At 40.9% G+C, this 21,777-nt stretch overlaps 2 protein-coding genes across 5 annotated transcripts; one reads left to right on the top strand and one right to left on the bottom strand.

Moving 5' to 3' along the window:
- The first annotated feature begins 728 nt into the window (after window positions 1–728).
- gdpd5a (glycerophosphodiester phosphodiesterase domain containing 5a) lies at window positions 729–11,550 on the top strand. Of its 4 annotated transcripts, none has more exons than XM_088441019.1 (17): window positions 729–996; window positions 2,669–2,843; window positions 3,722–3,825; window positions 3,929–4,022; window positions 4,146–4,205; window positions 4,290–4,388; window positions 4,494–4,587; window positions 4,835–4,980; window positions 6,022–6,104; window positions 6,410–6,560; window positions 7,070–7,291; window positions 7,396–7,541; window positions 8,192–8,339; window positions 8,485–8,567; window positions 9,715–9,729; window positions 9,933–10,045; window positions 10,352–11,550. In XM_088441019.1, the coding sequence occupies exons 2-17, from the start codon at window positions 2,727–2,729 to the stop codon at window positions 10,468–10,470; spliced, it is 1,794 nt and encodes a 597-aa protein (XP_088297145.1). In that variant the 5' UTR covers window positions 729–996; window positions 2,669–2,726; the 3' UTR covers window positions 10,471–11,550. The 4 variants fall into 4 exon arrangements, with proteins under 4 accessions (XP_088297145.1, XP_088297144.1, XP_088297147.1 ...); XM_088441018.1 differs by having other exon boundaries at window positions 7,070–7,300; XM_088441021.1 differs by lacking the exon at window positions 9,715–9,729.
- A 90-nt stretch (window positions 11,551–11,640) lies between these two features.
- samsn1b (SAM domain, SH3 domain and nuclear localisation signals 1b) lies at window positions 11,641–20,181 on the bottom strand. Its single transcript, XM_088441017.1, has 15 exons — window positions 19,966–20,181; window positions 18,605–18,736; window positions 18,392–18,435; window positions 18,049–18,089; window positions 17,916–17,966; window positions 17,721–17,773; window positions 15,902–16,040; window positions 15,464–15,825; window positions 15,132–15,209; window positions 14,962–15,063; window positions 14,214–14,346; window positions 13,894–14,039; window positions 13,154–13,360; window positions 12,936–13,086; window positions 11,641–12,007 (listed from the first exon to the last, which is right to left on the bottom strand). Exons 1-15 carry the CDS (start codon window positions 19,987–19,989, stop codon window positions 11,814–11,816), a joined length of 1,857 nt encoding a protein of 618 aa, XP_088297143.1. The 5' UTR covers window positions 19,990–20,181; the 3' UTR covers window positions 11,641–11,813.
- Between the last annotated feature and the right edge of the window lie 1,596 nt (window positions 20,182–21,777).

Raw genomic sequence — 21,777 nt, 5'->3', positions numbered from 1 at the left:
ATATATTATAAAACATATATTTTACAAAAAAAAAATACACAAAGACTGCATGCAAATGTACTGAATTTAAAAGTTAAATACAACTGAACTTTACTCAACAAAGTACCATCATGGATTAAAAAAACATTTAATTTAGTGATTTTTTCACACACCACTAGAGGGAGCCTGTTTACATTAATGGTACTTGTATACACCTTGGGAGTTGCTGCCTTAACTCTATGTTGCCTTCTGTTTATCCCTTGGGCTACCCCTACGGACAGTGGGGAGCTGAAATTTTACCCAAGTAGTTCAAGTTCAGCATGGCACGACCACTTAATATTCACACTATTAGGAGTGTGCCATCCCTCGGTGGGGAAAAAAAACCCAAAAAACTGACAATGATGTAAAAGAAAATCACCCCCAAATGGTAAAAACACTGCACAAGGGTTAATCTGTTCTACAAAAATATAATTTCGGATTCATTTAATTGGACTGTAAATCCACAATAGCTTTTCAAATGCCTGCAATAAGGAAAAAAGTCTGCTAAAACACAAAATGCTTAAAAAAAAACGCTCAAAATACATGTTAGGGAACGCTCAAGCTAGTTTGTATTGTAAACAATATGTAGGAATCACTTCTGTCTCCGAACAAATACACTGGCTCAATAAATAATGCAAACCCCCCCCCCTTCTCCCCACCCCTGTGAGTTTTAGCTCCTCCCACACACAGAGGAGAGGATTACACAAATGAAAGGTTCACTTACGTCTGTCTCCAGAGCAACAGCCATTTAACAAAAGATTATCACACTTAATGCTTTTTTCCTCTTTTCTTTCCTCTTTTTCGTGCACTTTGGATGAACTTTGATCTGATGTGTGACACTTGTCATGGGCCCACAATTCTGCTGAGAGCACCTTCAAATGCGCTTTGAAATAATGACAACACCTGAGGGCAAAACGCTTTAATCAAGACAATTTGACCTATTTAAGTCATCCTGAAGAAAATAAAGGCTGTTCTGAGGTAAGTACACCGGAGTCTCACAACGGATTATCGGGTATGATATCAGTGACAGTCATCGCTTTTCATCTGTTTGCTTGGTATTATTATAATAAGCTTTAAGGGCCATTGATTTTTTTCGGACTATTTACTTCTTCTTTTGGGGCTATAACATGTTTTACTGCATCAAACTATAACATTGGGCGAGGTCTAAAATGATCATAACTGAATTTGTGCATGCTTACATGCGATATTAGTCCTCCACAATGAAAACGTATAATCAACAACTTGCATATTGTACTTATCAATTCAAGCACAGTGGATCCTCATTTTAAGATAGTGACAACAGACGACAACAACATACAAGTATAACACAAGTATATTCACTTAATCAATCCCAAAGAACACAGCTGGCATTAAATAAATGGAGTAATTGATTGATTACTTTAGTATATTAGTCAAAGTCAAACCGTCAAATTCTTGATGACGAATGTCGTCAAAATAAGTACAAGACCAAAAAAACAGAGTACAAACAATTCAGAGAGCACATCTATGAACCACAAGTGGCTAGTTTGTGTACTGATACATGCAATGATGAACAAGTGTGCATGGTAGATAAAATAATGTTAGCTTAGGTACACTTATTTACAAGTGGTATATATATATATATATATATATATATATATATATATATATATAGTAGATAGATAGCCCATCTGTCTGGCAAGACATTCCTATGTGCCACCATGGCAATGAACTTTTTCTTTTAATGGCAAAATGAAGCGAGAGAATCACTTTGTGTGTCCCGCGATGTTTTCATTTAAGTGAACTTCTTTTTACTGATGGCCTTTTTGTTAACTTATCCTGTGATATTCAGTCGCTTTTATCGTTGTTATTATGCGGCGACCCTTATTTTGTTGGATTTTGGTCCGTAAATGTTGACTTCCCCACACAGAGGTTTCTACCCTCAACAAAGTCTAGTATTGTCATCATAATCACATTGTTTAGTGTAAGCAAATCTTTCTCGACGTGACGTTACAAGGTCACTGAATTTGTACTCTTGTAAATACTCGTGTGTATTCTAAAGCAGTTCTCAAATGGGGGTTTGTAAAGGCACTTTAGGGGGTATGAGAGATTTTAACTTTCTGCCAGTTGCAGCAAATCTTTTTTTGATGCTTTTTCATGCCATGACAGCAACTGAACATTTGTCCACATTTATCCAAACGAGATCAAATTAATTGGAACATGAAGCAACGCATTGATGAATTGTATTCTCGTGACTCTTTTGCAAAACATTGTATGCCTTTATTTTGGTCATGTTTATATGGATACACAGTGGCATTAGCGATGAAAATTTTCTTTTATTTCAAGTCAGAAATAAAACAGGTGGTTGCGTCACTAATTATTTGCTGAAAATGAAATATGCAATAAATTCTCACCAGGAGCTATTTCCAACAAACGTACTCACTGGTTCTGATCTAGTGACCCATGATTGTGTTATTACTTTAGCTAATGCTAAATGCTAAACCAGCAGCGCTAAACTGGTAGATGCACTGTGTAGAGTTGGTATTGCTAACCTCTCCAACTCGAATGGTCTTCAAGTACCCCCGGCGGTACGCGTACCCTCATTTGAGAACCAAACATTACCAGCGATGCTGACGAATGAAACATGTGGTAACTTCCTGTCGTTTTTCAGGGTTCCTAGGCCGGTGTGGGATGCTCACAAACTGGTGGTGCGTTGAGGCTAAAGGAGCATGGTGAAACACCAACCCTTGCAGGTCTATGAAAAGCAAGTGCTCGTGTCCTTGGTCACCGGCATCTATGGTTGCCGTTGGAAACGCTACCAGCGCTCTCAAGACGACAGCTCCAGGGTCAGGCAATGTTTCTTATTTAGACTGTGCTAAATTAATATTGATTTCCGGCACGACAACCCGGCTTATGTTAGAAACCGCCTTGTCGTTTTGCAAGGTCGGCCTTCGCACCACAGCGTTGGAATCAACCAAATTGCCCCTAAACATTTGCAGACTCGTTACATCTCAGCAACTTACATAAGATGCTGGAAATTGTAAGCCCGGGCGTGCTACGGGGCGCCAAAGCTGATCAATGGTCAACAGGATGCCTTGAGTGGCCTATCACTGCCTTGGTCTCCTCTTACATGGAATTATCCGCTGATCCCGTTAACTACTGAGGGAACGAGTCCTTGAACGCTGCACAAGCTCTCCTTCAGGCGATTGAACTCCAGTGTGTGGAAGAGAATAAAAAAGTAACTATACGGAAAAAATAATTATATTCTGATTATGAAAAAAACAAGCAAAAAAAAAAAGCAGGAGGTACAGTTACTTGGTTATTTAATGGAATGATTGATTGGCTAATCCTGTTTAAAAAGATTCAGTAGTGAACGCCCCAGACTGGACTCATTCAAATGAGCGTCAGATAGCACGATTCAAAACCTTAGTTGTTTATTTACTTTTTTTAATAAATGTGGGAAGGGGGGCAGTTATGTGATGGGGTAATCAAAGTATATAAAGTCTTCTGAACATTTTCAAATGTAAGTTGAATTTTAACTTTTTTTAAGTAAAGCAACAATTTTTTAATGTGATTAATTTAAATAATTAGTTTGAATTACATTTTTAAATTATATTTTAAATGTGCTTTTACGTCCAGTTTTAAATCCATGTAATGTTCTTAAATGCCTCTTGCCACTGTTTCTGTAATTTAGTCTATATTCGTTTATCTGTTTATCACACAGTGGGAGTGTTCGTGGTTTATCATCTTGTGTAGCTCCTTTCTCCTGCTTCTTGTTTGGGCCTACTTCTGGTTGGTGGCCCGAAATGATTTTGACGAGTTCAACTGGTGAGTCTGCTTTTTCACATCGATAGTAGGACATGAGTTGAAGACATTAGCGCGTGTGCCGCCGCAACAAATACACATCTAACACATCATTGTCTCATTTCAGGTCGGTGTATAACCGTTCAGGCGAATGGAGGGATGAGACCATCCCCATACTTGCCAGCACCACCGTGGGATTCAGCTACATTTCAGTCTTGATGGTAAATTTCACTTCCGTCCCTTGCGTACTCGCTGCGCGCTCGGTGTTGCACACACGTTACGAACGTGCCCCAAATCCAGCCGATCGTTTGCTCATTCCAGCACTTTTTTTGTTTTTCCGTCAGATCTTGGCATTTTTCCACATATCCCTGGGACAGCAGCTTAACCTCTACTGGTTCCACAAGGTGCAGTGAGTTTGAGCTTTGCTTAAGTTTAGCCCCTCACAGGTTTTTCCAACGCCCTCATTATCGCACGTGTCGTTTTCACAGCTCGGAGTACTGGCTACACTCCTTACCACAATCTCTGGTGTTGTCTCCGTTGATGACATATGGGTAGATGAATGGGACGTCCTGCTAGTGTCCCTGCAGGTTTGTTTATACTCTGGATGAAATTATTTTTAGATCGTTGACAGTAAACTCTTTGACTGTAAATTGTTTCTTTTGAACACATGGCATTGTTTCTTCTAATGTTAGTCCACAGCGCCGTTCCTTCACATTGGAGCTCTGACGTCCGTCACAGCTCTTAGCTGGCTGGTGGCCGGTTATGTGGTCCGCAGAGAGAGATCCAGTAAGTGTTCTCGTCAATATTCTATTCTTGTGCATGGGCAAAAAATCTTGCGGCGTTTTAATCTCACGAGATCTCATCTCTTCTCATTCCCATTCAGTTTTCATAGCCATAGTTAACGCCACGTTTTGCGCTCATGTCGGATTGAAACAGCTTAACGATCCCTCCAGCCAACACACCATAAGCCGATTCAGCGAATCCGTTTGTTTTGTTGATGCAGCGTAATATGAATCTCATACCTCTGTCTCAGATTTTCAGATGATGGTGTTAATCACCTACATGATCATCCTCCTGGCCCTTTATTTGGCACCGCTCTCATTTTCCTGCCCCTGCGTGATGGACAGTCGCAGCCTCAAGCCTCGCCCGGACGTCATCGGTCGACGAGGAGCTCCCATGGTGAGCCGACCTTTTGCGAGTCTTCGCTGTCTAATTCAGTTCACTGACTCAAAGAGTCCTGCACATTCGAAGCTGGAAAATCACCGTATACGTGATCAATTGACCAATGAAGTTATAAAACTTGGTGAAGTTCCAGGAAGTAAAAAGATGCACAAATTGATGGTGTCAACGCCGCCGCCTAGTATTTATTCCTAACGCGGTGTGTAACGTGTCGACTCGACCCAATTTGGGCCATAGATCTCAGGGGTTAGTAAAGCAAACCAACTGCTGTTAATCCTACAAAATGTTCCTCCGAATTTTCACTCTATTAAAGTCTCATTTGGTAACTAGAAAAATTCGCCGCCTAGTTTTGAAGGGGCAAACTACAACTTTAAGCTTTTTAACTCTTTAAGTGCCAAGCGTTATCGGAAAAGGAAACCTCTTTATATATTTGGCCAGTATAATTAGCATTTTCACTCCTTCAAGGCCAAGAGAATATTGTGTGCTATGTCGATGTAAATATGGGTGGTATCATTTGAAAGACTGGTTTCCATTCCTTACTATTGCACGTAGGTAATATCTGTGTTGTAAATGTGGAAACACTGCCATCCAATGGTCACAGTTATCACTACAGTGCTCAATTGGCTTATATTAGGGAAGCGTTTGTCAAGGGTGTCAGCTACCCTCCATTAAAAAAAACCTATTTGATGAGAAGACAAGAATTCTCATCCATACCACAGAAAGTTATATCAGTGCTTTGAAATACTGTCAGAACTAAAAGAAATGATTTTGTTCATTTAAGTTTCAGTTGTTGTAACAGTCTTTTAAAAAAGATGTAAATAGAAAGGATTTGAATAACACTATTGTAATGCTTTTGTTAATTTTATATTGAAATATACCCATTTTTTTCTATTTTGAGGTGGATTATCGAAACACTCCTTTCATCCGTCTATTCCTTGTCAAATTTTAGAACCTTTTGTGGCCCTCGAGTCAAAAAAAATGAAATCAAAGGAATACAGGAAGAGAATACAGTACCATGATTAGTGTGTCTCTGTGTTCCAGCTGGCCCCAGAAAACACCATGGTGTCCTTCAACAGAGCCCTACAACATGGCGCCATCTCCCTGGAGGCGGACGTCACTCTCAGGTTTTTTTCCACCCATTTCTCACATTTTCTCTAGCCTTGCTTATCTTCTCATCTCAGTTCCATCGGAAAAGTAGCTTTGATGTGATAGAGAATTTCAAATCTTTTTCAAATCAATTATTCTATCAATTATGTATATCCAGTACTCTTCCCTTTCCGTTAAAAATGTAAACAAATGTCAAATATGAGTTGTTTTTATCTGTGTATAATCTAAGGTCGATGGAGTGGTTATAACTACTTACATAAACACTTACATGGACCTTGGTAAAAACGATTTTGTAAGTCTTACTTTTTTTTTGTGTTTCTAGTGTGGACGGGGTTCCATTCCTCATGCGAGATCGCACCTTGAGGCGGACCACAGACGTTAGCACAGTCTTTCCCGACAGACAGCATGACGATGCCACTTTCTTCAACTGGACAGAGTTACGTTCGCTCAATGCAGGTCGCTGGTTTCTTCAGGTAAAAGGACTCGCATCACATCCGTTCTAATAAGTAAGAACTTATTTGTCCTTATATGTTTTTTTTTTTTTTTAGATTGATAGCAATTTAGTAGTAATTTTTGGAATTACTACACACTATGAATTTTCCTTGGGAAAAAAAATGTCCATTTTTGGATCTATACAAAAACAACCCTCTTACGGTCTCGCCCCTTGACTGGCCCGGACTTTCTTGTCTCAGACATCATTTTACAAATGAGCTATATTAATCGATAAAACCACCAATAAAAGTCGAAAACACCGCTACCTTTTAGCACGGCATAGAACAGAAACCAGATGGATGTACAACACCGTGCCAACATGACTGTGCGATACGTACTGTACAAACCTGCTGTCCCTCACCTCACCTCGCAGAAGGGAGATCGTGATGTCATCCGAGCACACCTTCACAGTTTCTCAGCATTTTTTTGGTGCATCCGCAGACGGTGTCACTCGGGATGATTTTTTTTTGTTTGTTTGTTTTGTTCCCAGAGGGATCCCTATTGGACGGTGGAGACTCTGAGCGGGAGGGATCGGAGCAGGATCGGCAACCAGACCGTTTGCAGCCTGCTGGAAATGCTTCGTCTGGCAGCGCGCGCCAACAGCTCGGCACTGCTGAACATCCGCAGACCCCCGGCGGGCCACCCGCGCTACCGCACTTGGTTCATGGACACCATGTGGGCCGTGCAGAAAGCGGGGATCTCCCACAAGCGGGTGAGGACTGTAGGTCCCTCTTCTACTCATCTTATCCAGAATGCACATTTGCATCGCAGTCCAAAGAACGGGCTTTCTGTTTGTGTCACATGTGTTGGCGCCAGGTGACGTGGACCCCCGACTCGGACAGGGGGAGGGTTCGGGGCTTTCAGCAGACCACAAATGAGAAGCTGTCAGTGGCAGAGATAAGGCAGAGGGGCATCACCGGCCTCACCCTTCACTACAGCAAAGCCAGCCACAAAGAAATACAGTAAGGAAAGATCATTTAGCTAGGATGACTCAACGTTTGATGAAACATTTTCTCTGAGGGACTATTCGGGCAGCTAAGGTCACGTCAGAGAGAGCCAAAAGAGGCTGCGCTTGGTTGTCAAGTGAAAATGGATCTTAGGTCATTTGAGAGCCACTTCCAACCATCCATTAATTATGTATGACTTGTGGGTGTGCTGCAGATTATCCCAGCGACCTTCAGGCAGTAGCTGGGCTACGCACCCGACCGGTTGCCGATTTCAGGGCACACGAATGCAAAACAATCACTCACGCACACAACCAAACCTAAGGACGATTTGAAATGTCCAATTGACCTATTATGCGTGTTTTTTGAGACCGTGGGAAGAAACTGGAGTGCATCGAGAAAATGCACCCAGGCACCGGGAGAGAATGCAAACTCCACACAGGAAGGCCAAAGCACGCATGACCTCCGCTAATCAGCGGTCCACCGTGCCACCTCGAGAGAAGCTTATGTACCCCAATATGTGATGAGGACGCGTCTTCGTGATAGCATGAAATTCATTGATTAAATCAATTAGATAATCATTCATCGGTTTTCCAAAAGGAAACATCAGCAAGGCATGTCTTTAAAAAGCATACTTTTTTTGCAGACATGTTTTTTTTCTTCCCCAGGGAGTATCTGGCCAACAACGTGAGCGTGACAGTGTACCCAGTGAACGAGCCGTGGCTCTACTCGGTCCTGTGGTGCAGCGGGGTGCCTTCTGTGTCCTCTGACGCCCCCCAAGTCCTCCGAAAGGTGCCTTACCCCATCTGGCTCATGGTAAACAGCTCTCATTGCTGCCTTTCTCTAATCTGACGCCACATGCAAAACAACACAAAAGCCAGGCCGCACGCAGACTACAAGCTTGTTGACAGCGCCCTCCAGCGGTGTTTTTCCTTCACCGCTGTGTTTTGCTGCTCTTCAGAGTCAGAACGCTTACAGCTTCATCTGGATCGCCTCGGATCTCGTTTCACTCGCTGTGGTCGTAGGAATCTTCAGTTTTCAGAAGTAAGTGCGCATCGCGCTGTTAATTCAATGACGTTCATATTTTCACAGTGCGGAAAAGTTTTGGAATCAGCGATGTAAATGAAGCGATACCGTTATCAATTTGAGTGATTTCTTTTGTGTACTTTAAAAATGCAAACAATAAACTTTGGAATTGTTTGAATGTGAATGAATTAATAATGTTTGAGTACGATTGACTGTTTTAGTAAAACATCTCCAGAGGGATGCAAAATCCGTCTAGCCATTTTCCGCAGGAAGAAGTGAATATTTTGTATATGATCTTTTTGATTGCGAAATTATTTGTTGTTCATGTACAGCGAAAACCTTTGAAAACGACTTTTGCCAATGTGCCAAACGTTTTTGAGTTTTAGGATAGTTTTTTCTCCTGCCCATTTAACCAATTGTATCCACTAATTTCTTTACAACTGCTTTACTTTTGAAGAAATTTTCATTAGTAAAAAGTTAATAGGTCGATATTTAATTTGACACAAAATGATTTGTCACGTAAAATTTATACCCGTTTTTGCCTCTTGATGTCGACTGAAAACGAAATCGCAACCAATCACAGCTACTTTGGTTCTCCGAGTTTGGTCACGTGACATTCCAAAGCTGAACCAGGATTGGCTTCCTGAGCCGTGAGTACGTGTGATGTCGTTTTCATTGGACAGCAAGCGGCAGAACGAAATGATTAATTGTACATCATGAATAATTTAATCACAAAATATTTACTGTATTGCTTATAATGGCAATTAAGTTGAAAAAAAACTTTCATGACAAAGTGACGACTAATACACTTCTTAAATATCAATGGAAACAAAATAAAAAAGACATTCTGATGATATAGTGAAGTCCAAGATGTTTTTTTTATTGTAAATTTAGCTTTTTTTTCCAGTTTACCATAACTTCCTGTATTGTTTGTGACTCCACTGACCTGATTTGATTTCAAGTAATCAGAACTTGAGACCCAACTGCTTCTAAAATGCTGTTTTTCTTGCCTCACTTTCATCCTCTTGCTGTTTTTCATGTTTCACCTTTACGCCGTAACCCTCGTCCTCCTTCTGTCTGACTTTCTCCTCCGATGTGGTTATTTTGTCTGCTCTTCCATCTGATCTGCATGCAACCTTCCTCCACTGCCCCTGGCGTCTGTCAGCTATCATATGATCAGGTAACCGCCGCAGCTTTCCCCTTCCTCTTTCCGCCCGCCACCCCAGGGCCCGTTCCGCTCTGTTTTTCCGCTAAACGCTTTGACCTCTTGCTAAAGCAACCCCCGAAAAGGATTTTGTGCGCACCGGCACATTGAAAGGCAGGCTTAGGTCTGGTCATGTGACTGGGATGACTTGTAATATGTGTTGTGTACACACGGGGCAGGTGGAGGATGAGCGGGATGCAGAACTGTAACCCCGAACACATCATGCTGAGCGCCGTGCCTCATCGGTCTAATCGGGACGTCAACGTCATGAAGGAGAAGCTCATCGTTTCAGGTGCAACCTTTTACCGCGTTCAAAGGAAGATTGATCTTCTTCCTTGAATTTTGTCAAAGACCGGACGGGAACTGTCAGAGTCAGTTTGATACGTAAAATTCCCATCAGCCAGTGGCAGGTCATTGTTACTATTCATTCAAAAAATCCCCCAAATCCAACAACTTTGCTTCACGTTCACCGAGAAGGAAAACATTTAAGTGTCTACCTCATAGACGGCTGCAGCCACCATCTTAAGCATTATTAAGTGGCGTCAGCGTTAATTAGCGTCATTTAACATTAGCAATAATGTGTATGTATGGCTTTCAGAACTAAACAATGGGTTGAGAAGCACAGAAGAGCTGTCCCTGTATCCCGAGAACGGAGATGCAAGATACTCTCATGGAGACCTGAGATCAAGCTTTCCCGCGGAACAAATAGGATTTTAGATGTATATTGTAAATACATACGCAGTATTTTTTTGTACAAGTGTTTTCTATGACTGTAAATGGCGCACATAAAGAATATTGAATGCAACCTCCTGGAGCGTACGTGTCAAAGTCCAGTCCTCGAGGACCGGTATCCTGCCCGTTTTTGTTGGTTCAAATGATTAGAATACATTTCAAGCTCCTGTAAAGCTTGCTCGTGAGGTAATCGTTTGAATGAGATGTTCTGGGGACGGGAACCGGGAAATCACAAAGGACTCTGGCCCTCGAGGCCCGGTGCTTGACACGTGACAACTACCGTAATTCCCCAGTATATAAAACGCACCGTTTTCCAAAAATTGAAGGCCAAAAGTATGAGTGCGCCCAAAAAGCGGTGACTTTACTGCATTTGTTTTTGTTTTTTAGCGAGTGCTATGGTGAGAGAACACTGAAAAGTTTTCCATTTGATTCCTTTATCAATAGGGGTCTTTAGGGATATACACAATCATTTGTCTTATACACATAGAAAATACCAGAATCTAAAATTAAGGTAACGTCCTATACACAGGTGCAATCTATACTTGCGGAATTACGGTATTGTGTTTAATACTATAGGTAAAAATAAATAAAACAATAAAATAAAGGTTGAACGTCTTTATTATTATCTTCCGTATTTTTAGGAAAAAGACGGTATGGATATGTATGAGACATTGATGTAAACAGGACTTCTTTTGAATATTTTTTTTCAAAGGCTTTTTAGTGTGCGGATTTTGTTTTCGTCAATTACACTTGTGATAGCTCTCGTAAAAATATCGAGTCTCTAAACTCTATCGGTTGATATCGTTGCCTCTTTTCCGCCATATCTTTGAAGACATCGGGTAGTGACATCTCTCACATGCGGATGCCTTGGAATTGATAGTTAAATATTAGGGTTTTTGTCATTATTTATAATAAGACCGCAATTGTAAGCTGCAAACCTAGTCATTAAAAAATGATTATGTGGAAGGCGTGCAGAGTGTATAATCGAAAATCCAAAACATTTCCAGTTCTTTCTTCAATGTATAAAACCCAAAAAGACAAATAAAGACTTTTTATTGAGTGAAAGTCAAGTGGATTGTCTATTCTATTCCTTTTATCCTATATTTATTCTTTCCTTGCATTGTCCCAAACTACGAATCGACCATCATTTCCACATAGAGTGCATCAAATATTTTATTTCTGCAAACATAAATCTTACGTTTGCTGGAGTAAATGATTGGGGTGGAGAGTCAAGGCTCAACATGAGCATGCAATGTTTACAACTGTTTGTCCTCACGAATATAAACATTTGATTTAGCCCGGGAGGCACCTAAAAGCAACGTAGCGTTTCATGAAGCTGTCGCCTTAGCGGGCTGAGGGGGTTGGCAAGGAAAAGGAATGTTTGTGTCCTCCCCGCTGAGGTCGGCGGCGTCAGATGGCATGTGGCAGCCCGAATCTCTTAGGCTGATGTTTGCGTCTCCTTTCATGTTCTCGCCGGGGGTCACGGCCTCTTGATTGGGCTCCTTCTCTAAGTGACGGTTAGCTGTGGGGAAGACAATGGCACATGTTGAAGATTTTTTTTCAGCTTTGTTAGATCATAAACTTTGTGTTTGTGCTTGTATGTTCTCTAAAAACCAAAAAAAAAACTAAAAATATAGCCGTGTCCCTATGCTATTCTATTAATTTCCCCCAAAGCACTTATTACCGTTAAGTTTAACAATACATTATTTCTTTGCTTATACCTGTGGGTTTATGACATATAGTTGGTGTGCATACTATTTTGGACGCTTTATGGGAGTCCAGGCTAAACCGATCAAGGAAGTCATTGAAAGGCTTGCAAATGTCATAAGTTGGCCGCTACCGCCACCCGGTGGTTTTGGGGCATCAAAATAAACAATTCTATTGCACCCCGTTGGTGTGTCGCCATTGAAAGAATTAATGCAAAAGTCGGGGGAAACGATAAAGCATCGCGAGTTCGATATGTCTAAAAATGACAATATTTTCAGCTTTTAATGGCAGTAAATGAACCTGACATGGGCTAAATTTGACATCTGGGTGTACCTCTCGACCTCCCACAAGCATTTAGAAGAAATGGTTGTATATTGGAAGTCGTCATGTTTGACAATCTCTGCAATATTTTAGCCTTCTAGTATTTTATATGTATGCTTTTCTTTTGATATCACACATGATAAATATCAAAAAGTTGCATCAAAATTTCCCTCAGCGGTTAAACACAGGGGAGACTACGCGGATCTAAATCAGCCTGGTTACATGTAGACACGGCCTGAGCTGTAATGTTTTAGCGCATTTTGGCGTTGCTAAACTAACATCGCTAATGCCAATTAGCATGCATTTGACTTGCGATAGTCTGAGCTGGCATAGTTTTAGCTCATCAGTTGCACGCTGCTCTTTCAAACCAAAAATGATGTGAAATTCCTCGCCTGGGCTTTCTTAAACTTCCCAGTACTCACATCCCAGTTGTTGCAAGGACTGGACAGCAGCGAGGAGACGACGCCTGTGTTCCGGATCGCTCACTTTCAGTTTAGTCAGATGATGCTCCCTCAGCCTCATCAAGTCATCTACCGTTTGGTAACCGTTCTGCTGCAGAGAGCTTGAATATTCCTGCCAATACAAACGCAGAAGTCACCAAAGAACTCTTGACGTCAAAAGACGATAAACGAAAGAATACCTCCAAACTGAGGCGCCTCAACACTTCATGGACCGTGGATGTACATTTTTGTCTTGCTCTGTGGTTTTGCAAATCCCTGTATGTCTCGGGACCCGCCTCTACTAACTCGTCCACGTAGATGAATTTAAAGTTGCCTATTTTGTTGTTCAACATCCCCGTCCATATTCCCATGGGTCGCTTGTGGATGATGTCGATCACGTCGCCAACCTGATAAAAAGAGATGATCGCTGAATAGACGTACTGTAGTCATCGCGGTATTTCTTTATCCTGGTAAATTATTATACAGTGGACCCCTGGTCTACGACGTCCCCGCCTTACGATTTTTTCAACTCACGATATGGACCGCAACGTTTTTTTTTGTCCCCTCTTCACGCCATTTCTTTCGCCATGCGACACATCCAACATGGCGGTTAGTGTGCGTGCGTGGCCGCCGTGTTGGAAGTGTCCGCGCTCATACGTCTATACGCGAGGCCTCGCTTGCGTCACTGCAATGCTGGTCTGCTATTTGTCGCCGTCACCATCAAAATGGCCGCATACTAAAGACTGGATCTCGTCTGAATGCTTAAAATAAGGTATTTATTGTGCGTTTTAAAGCTTAATTCAAACTTGAATGAGTTAGCTAGAGATGGTAAAGAGAGACGTAAGAAGATGATTTACATGGAAACGAATATAATCAATAAATAAATGAAGGAAAATACAGATTGATCATCTCACAGAAGAAGCAGAATTAAATACAGTACCTTGAGTTTGAGAGATTCTGTGTCATATGGACTTGGTATAAACTCCGTATGGACTCTGGCCCGACCACAGAAGTGTTTTGTGTAAAAGAGCTCGTCCTCCAGCCTCAGGCTGTCTCTGTTACTGGAATAATCACTGGTGACTCCACCTGGCAAATGCAGCAAAACATCAAAATGCTTTCTGTTTGATTTCACACCGAATTTCGCAAAATTGACATCATATCCAGCGTTCCCTCCTCACTTTTTGCGGCATTAGTGTTTTTTTCTCAGCTACGGGCTCCAGTTTGGTTGACGTGCGACGGCATTACGACTAAGATTCTTACTTGAGGAACTTTGTCTACTGTTGAGGCTGTATAGACTTTCCATCGAAGTGCAGGAAAGTTTGTGTCCCTCACTGAGTATCCTCATGACACCAGACTCCCTCTTCTTAGTTTCTTGTTTGGGGGTGTCAACGCACTGCAATGACAAGAAACGCCATTTTTATTAGGTCATCAAGTATTTCTTTCTTATGTATTTAATACGGACCAATCAGAGAAGCGCTACCAGTTTCGTTGAATACCTGCTGTCCAATGACAATGGAGTTCTTTTCTAATTTCAATTCTATTCTATTCTGACCAATCAGTCAAGACAACTCATGAGACTCTTGAAAAAAAGACAATTAGATTTGGAAAAATGCCTTAAATACGCCATCAAAGACGGGACCGTCAACTGCAGTCCGACAACTCAAAACTCAGGCACAATTTCTTTCTTATTACCTATTATTGACAAGTTTATTAATTGACTAGCTTAATGAGCTAATTTGACCTTATACATGGCAACACACAGTTATATTGCTGACTCCTCAGAGGTTTTTTTTTTAACTTACAAAAAAAAAAAAGAACCACTTGCATTCTTGCTGGGAAATGTTGCCACCTGTATTATTTTGTGCAAAATGATAACATTGCATTTTCATCATCATGACGGTTATTATAATTCTTGGCTGTTATTCTTGTATTGCTTTGATATATGTCATATTAATTTTTAAAAAAAGCTTCACAACTTCTTCTGTCACAGCAAGATGTGTGGACATACGGCTGCGACTTGTTTCTCTGCTGTGGTTTCAACAGGCCTGGTTTCAGTCCGCGTTGAGTCCTCAGTCTGCAAATGGCTTTGTTTGGATCCATCCTCTTCAAGCTTTAAAAAAAAGGGTAAAATTGAGTGCATTGTCACAAATCACAATGACAAAATGGTTAAACTCTTACCAAAAGGCTTTCATCACGCTGCGCTTTCATACATGGCGACAGCTCCAGGGGGGTGCCCAGATTTCCATATATGGTCAACTGTAGAATCCAAGAGAGATTAAATGATACGTGATTTGATGACAGATGGGCAAAATCTGCCTAAAAATGTATTCCGCTAGTGAAGCTTCCATAAACAGTGGGTATTTATTTCCTGTTCTGAAACTAGGTCACCATCCAAAAGCCATAGAGTTCTTAAATTAATATTTCAATTTTTACGCGTGTAAACGTCATTCGAATCGAGCGTAATCTAAAAGAACCCAATCCAATCGAAAAAAAAAAGCATGTAATCTTACTCGGTCGTCTGTGGTTTGGATATCGACGTTTGGATGCGGACTGGTGGTAGAAGGAAGATCCGATTCTTTTCTGTCCAGTTCTTGAATGAGACTCTCAAAGCGATCCCATTCCGTGGCCCGTGGAAACAACAAGTTTCCGCCGCAGACCCACACTTCATGTCCAGGTTGACGACAAGTGTGATAGAAGGGGGAACGGGGCTGAGAACGCTCCGCGGCTTTCCGAACGGCTTCCATGTTGAAATCCGCTCCCAAGTTTTCGACATCATCTTGTTGCAGCCGCTCGTCACTTTTAGAAGACTTCTTCTCTGTTCTTTTGCCCAAGCCCATGCAGGTCAACACCGGGTTGCTCTTACTTAACATGTCTGAGGGATCAGCTAGCAATCGTCAGGTTTTACACACCCCCATTTCACAGCGGAGATACGATACCGCAATACTTACTGCTGTTATTGAGCCGGTTCTTTCCTTTTCCAGAGTCCCCCTGATGTCCTTTTTTTACTTGTACCGAATCATGAAATGTCTTCAATCTCCTCGCAGTTGAAGTCGCCGCTCCGTCTTTTCCATCTGCATTTTTGCCGCTCTGGAACATGACGGGGTTCGGAATTAAACAGGCGCAAAAAAATGCATGCAATTTTATATGGGAGCTGACATTTCCTGCAGATGATTAAAACACGTAAACGATCAAAATGCAACGATCACGGCACTTATGTGTGATTGCAGTAGGTCGAGCGAGATTTTGTGTACGAAAATAATCTTATGTAATCATATAAAACCATTATAATTGCAATTTTTGAGATGCTTTTTCATAGGATTTATTACAATGATTTTCCTGCAATTTTTGCAACATTTGTTGAATGGCAGCAAACAGAAAATTCTTTGATTTGTGTTTCACCCCGACACAGTAGGTGGCAGTAGAGACCAGTTAATGGCTATGTCTTCAATTGTCATCATTATGTCACAAAAACACAAAATACCATTTTTCCATTTTTTGTGGGTGTTAATAAATTGAACCTACTTATGTCTGGATAAAACGGATGCCATTGAACAAGTTGTATGGATGATGGGAAAAAAATCATAAATAACTTTAACATTACGCCTAATTTACAAAACTAGGGAAAAAATGCAACATGTATAGCTTGCAAAGTTTTAAAACATACACAATAAAAAGTATTTGAAGGTAGCTAAGCGACTCCGGTCCCTTGACGCTTCTCATTGTCCGTGTGAAATAGTGAAGACTTAGACGCAGGTGTAAAGGGTCCTTTCAAAGAAGATTAAAGATTAGACGGCAGATTAAAAGCAACTGCGGGTCTGGTTTGGCCGGCGTACGATTTCACCCACGTTCCCTCACATGCTGCCTTCACCCCACGTAGCCTCAGTTAGTGTTCAAACATCGAGGGATTAGAGATCTTCAAGTCAAATTTCGGGGGGTGCATTTCCAACGTCGCGTCCAGAAAACCGAGCTGAGGGCACTCACGTGCAACTCCGCGTGCCGCCACGTTGGCCCGCGCATGCTACCTGCATGCCTTGCACACAATGTCATGTGGGCGCCGGATTACCGAAGGCTCAACTCCGCTCAGCCGGGCAAATCATTGTCATTTTCTTATCTTCGATCGTTTGTGTCTACGCACTGAGCGACATTAGAAAAGATGACTTTTAAACTCCGCCCGCACTCTGAAAATGAAAATACGGAATCGAGAACGGTCTACAATTGTCGATGTGTTCAATACAAATAGTTTCAAGTGAAAGTAGTAGATACTTAGAGAAAGTAATAATAATCAAGCACATTATACATTATTGTGATGAATTGCTTTAGGCACTTTAGAAGGTTAGGTACTGATGTAATTGATCTTCCTTTAGCCAAATGTGAAAATAAATAAATATATATATATACATATGTATAAATGCAACATAAAAATACGTCTTTGGGATTGAATGTGTTAAGAGGAGCACATGCAAGCTGAAACGGGGAAGCTCTCAAGTTCTGATTTGCAAAATACTACACTTGACTAAAATAGACTTAATAATGACGATAACTGTTTCATACTTGAAACTTTTGAACAATAATTTAATTATTGTGAATACCTCGCTATGCTGGTTCGTTTAAGAAATTACAGTTACCGAATATGGTTCTAAGGTCATGAATGGATTATATTTCTGTGTAGTATGACCATTTTTATGAAAGTATTTATAAACCAGTAAGATGGAATAATGGAAATGTGTATCCTTCACAAAATATCATAGCATAAAAAAACTGGTTTACCTGAACTACAAGAACATTCTTCATCTTTCCAGAATTCAGATCCTTCGTTCGGTCTTGGGTGTTGCCAAAAATAGTGTCAAAAGTGTCAAAAATTCACATGTCATTTGTATTCAGGTTTGACTCCAATATTTTTTGCGCTCTTGTCACTTGAAGGCTGGTGTAATCTCAATTAATGCATATTAAAAATGGACTTACCTATCTTGAACTCTGTCTGACCTGATGCCATCCAACATGTATGATCGCTTTCTGTGAGAGAAAACACAACAGCGCACTTAATTTTCTTGAAACATGTTTCAAGAAAATCATGAAAAGCATTTCAACGGCTAACCTGATGTTTCATTTTCCAGCGCTGACGTTGGGATGCAAGACCTACGAAAGAATTTACATAAAGACAAAAATAATTTGTTGAGATTATATTTGCACAAGGCATGGGCGTCCAAAATATGGCCCGGGGGCCGTTTGTGGCCCGTAGTCCTTTTCTAATTGGGCCTTGGCATATTTGAAATATGATGTTGCTTCAAGTGCATTTGTTGTATATATTTGTAGGTTTTTTTCTGAAAATGCAAATTTAAGATTTAGCTTTCAACCTATACAGCGCAACTAATAGATAATACAACGCTTCATTGTATTACCTGATAAAATTGTTTACCCAAATAAGAAGATGCACGTACCTTCTATTGTTTCGTTTTAATCTTACATTATTTGGAGTTTGGACCTTGGAGAAATCAGAACAAACAAAGTGGAACTTTCAGTGTAAATGAAATAAAAAACATGAAATTGTTAAACGAAACGATCATACAATAAAGGTAAACGTTTCGAATGGGTTCAGATGATGAAATAGCAGCATGTGAATGACTAGCTTTTGATTAGTAGCATAAACTTACATGACTAATGTTTGGATCGGAGCCCGTCCATTGAGGCCTGCGCCTGAGAAGAGGGCTGCAGTTGTACTTTGGTAACACGTCCTTCAGCGATGAGTTGGGAGCTTCTTCGTATATGCTTTCTGACGAGCCATCCTGAATCCAAACATAGCAAGGAGAAGATTAAAAACCTTCGAACAAAATCAAATGCTCATCATATACTATCATAAAATGAAAAACAGTCTAAATCTTACACACTGTCCCTTTAATAGTCGCTTGCTGTTTCATTGGAAAAACGTCAATCAGGATCAGACCATTCCTCTCTCAAAAATTGCTGAAGTTCAGTCGGATAGGATGTCCGGCATGAATTATTGTGGACAGGTCATGCCGCTCACGTCATGACTTTCACTTCCATTCTCATGTTGATTTAGTTTGGCGTTTTGAATCATTGTCCTGTTACGGCGTTCATCCTCTTTTTAGTTTCAACTGTCTCACAGACAGCCAAATATTTTTCACACCCAAATAAACCTTTGAATCCATTTTTCCATTCATGACAGCAAGTTGTCCAGGCCCTGAAGCAGCAAAACAGGCAGGCTGAAACCATGCTGCACCCTCCACCATGCATCTTATGGGAAGTGTTGACGTTGGTGCCCTGTTCCATTTTTCTTCCACACTTGTTCAACTCTAGTTTCTTCTGCCCACAAAATACTTTGCCAGAGGTTCCATGGTTACCTTACCTTACCTTACCAGGTCTGCGGTTTATAGTGGGAAGGGAAGCTTTAAGTGACTCTTCAGTGATTGGACACACCCTTACGTCTGATTTGATTTTTTTTTTTTTGAAAGACAACAAAACAATGTATTAATTACTCTCAACATCTTCTTGGGCAGAAGGTTCGGTTACTCGTTCCTCGCCATTGTTTCATTAATTGGACGTTATCTTGAATAAAGACATGAAAACCTTGAAATGTTTAGATGGAGCACTGCACTGTTTTTTCCATCGCTGCGATTTTGGATGACATTTAAAGATTATTTCATGCAGATAGTAAGAAATCCCAAAAGGTTCAGATGGTTTTTCATGCAAATGTGTTTTGGCTCGCAGACGTACATCCAAATAACCCATCACTTTTATTACAGTTTTTTTTTCATTTCCTGTTGTTGTTTATTACAATCCAGGACATTATTTGATATTGAATTCCACGAGTATGCAAGTAGAAATAGTGCTACGCTTAGTCTTTGTATTTGGATTAATCCACATACAGCAACAATACTGGAAGCAAGGAGCGATCAATGTCAACAACGACGACGCAGTTTCTCTCTCGCCCAGCAAGGATTATCACTCCAGTATTTCTATAGATGTACCGCAAAGTGCAGAAGATGATTCTTACCAGAGTGAAGCAAAACAGGTTCATGTTTCAAAGGTCCCAAAATAAAGCCAAATGGACTGGAAAACAAAAAAAAACATATACACTCCGCGGTGTCGGAGTTCTTTCGCACACCCCAGTGATGTAAAGGCTCACACATGCTCCATGCTGCCTGCAGCCCAATAGCCTAATCCCACTTTTAAATCCTTCCTTAATCCAATAGATGCAGTGAGCCGTCACTGTCCAACACAACCCAGGCCGCCCGTTGCAGCAAGACAATAAACAAGCGCACAGACTGGCTTTTGTTTGTCGTGCGTCTCAAATGATTACGATCGTGGCCACAGAACGGTCAGGAATTCGCTGAATTACGCTTTGAATTTGGTGGAGTGTTTACTAGGGGAGTGACCCATTTGCTAATGACTTTTCGATTGTTTTTAATGGATACATGTGATTAACTGTGCGCTTGTGTGGATGAAGTTTCAATTTAGAAGGTTTCACAGAACAGAATATTTTCTATTCGATTGATTTAGCCGTTTTATTTACAGGGAATACACTTGCAGGGAATTGTTCATTTGGGACATTTTTCAATAAACTATAAATACAGTTTGAGGCGATGCTAGTAAAAATAAATAAATGAACAAACAAACTTTTTAAAATAGCTGAACCTGTCCCCTCAACTAAGAAAATTTGTGTTAAAAAAAAAACATCAAGTTGAAAATCTCTATCAAGCTCTGCCTCCAATCCCAATTACTGATTTTGCTCTTCAGGTTACAACAGTTGTCTTTTGTCCTTGTAATTTTGTCTGTTATACAGACAAACCAGCTTTACTAGGTTGCTTTAAAAAGGGTTCCATCAAAAGGGTACAATTGGATTAGATATATAGAATTTTCTTAATGTTTTTTTTAATTCTTATGTATTATGAAATACCTCAAACAAATCAGTCGTTTGCTCTCTCCAACTAGAATATACACAAAAAAACTCATTCGAATCTTCAATGAATGCACAGCGTGTGTGTGTGTGTGTGTGCGCGTGTGTGTGTGTGTGCGTGTGTGTGTGTGTGCGTGTGTATGTGTTTTAATTACAGTAATATCATCTGCTGTTCTACCTTGCTCCTGCAGATGGCAGTGTCCCCCCTTTTGAATTTCCACCTGTCCGCCCTCACTACTAACGCCTCTGTTTCAATCGGAATGAAGTATTGCCTTATCGTCTCATTTTAAGTAATGCCATTTGTCCAATAGTTTAATCTCCTATGGCTCCAAATGGGTTATTTACATTATTGAGATATTTAACCTTTATTTTTTTCTTTTATGACCGACACTGTAGTGTTCTTGTGAGTGTAGCTAAGAATGGGCACCAAGGGATCTTGCCGTATACAGTATTACTTGCATAAATTTCTTTCAGTGTGTCAAGTTCTTCTTGAGAAGCTTAATTAAACTCTGTTTAGTTCTTTTTTTGACGGTCTGAATGAAATATGGGCGGCTCAGTGGAGCAGTGGTTAGCACGTCCGCCTCACAGTTCAGGGACCTGAGTTCAAATCCGCCTTGTTCCGGCCTTCCTGCGTGGAGTTTGCATGTTCTCCCCGAGCCTGCGCGGGTTCTCTCTGGGTTCTCCGGCTTCCTCCCGCACCCCAAAAACATGCATGGCAGGTGTATTGGACATATTAAATTGCCCTTAGCAGTGATTGGGTGTGTCAGCTGGGATAGGCGCCAGCAAGCCTGCGACAGTTGTGAGAGATGGATGGATGGAATATGCCCTTCACTGTGCAGAAATTAATTTTCAGGTGGGGTCTACTATACCTTCTGTGATTACAATTTGACCTCTAGTTAAAGTCCAAAT

Source organism: Hippichthys cyanospilos, chromosome 18 (assembly GCF_059441005.1).
Source record: "Hippichthys cyanospilos isolate Australia breed blue-spotted pipefish chromosome 18, RoL_Hcya_1.0, whole genome shotgun sequence".
NCBI classification, from domain to species: Eukaryota; Metazoa; Chordata; class Actinopteri; order Syngnathiformes; family Syngnathidae; genus Hippichthys; species Hippichthys cyanospilos.
Note: the sequence above shows the minus strand (reverse complement) of the source record. Positions and strands in the feature narration are given on the sequence as shown.

Bases quoted from the DNA above. Each gene is read 5' to 3' on its own strand.
- samsn1b (XM_088441017.1), bottom strand. From the start codon at position 19,989: ATGAACCTGTTTTGCTTCACTCTG. The intron at 17,774-17,915 runs GTAAGTCCATTT...GCAACACCCAAG, and splicing joins TCAGACAGAGTTCAAGATAG to ACCGAACGAAGGATCTGAAT. The intron at 14,040-14,213 runs GTAAGAATCTTA...TGCATTTGCCAG, and splicing joins CAGTAGACAAAGTTCCTCAA to GTGGAGTCACCAGTGATTAT.
- gdpd5a (XM_088441018.1), top strand. From the start codon at position 2,727: ATGGTGAAACACCAACCCTTGCAGGTCTATGAAAAGCAAGTGCTCGTG. The intron at 4,206-4,289 runs GTGCAGTGAGTT...TCGTTTTCACAG, and splicing joins ACCTCTACTGGTTCCACAAG to CTCGGAGTACTGGCTACACT. The intron at 10,046-10,351 runs GTGCAACCTTTT...TATGGCTTTCAG, and splicing joins GGAGAAGCTCATCGTTTCAG to AACTAAACAATGGGTTGAGA.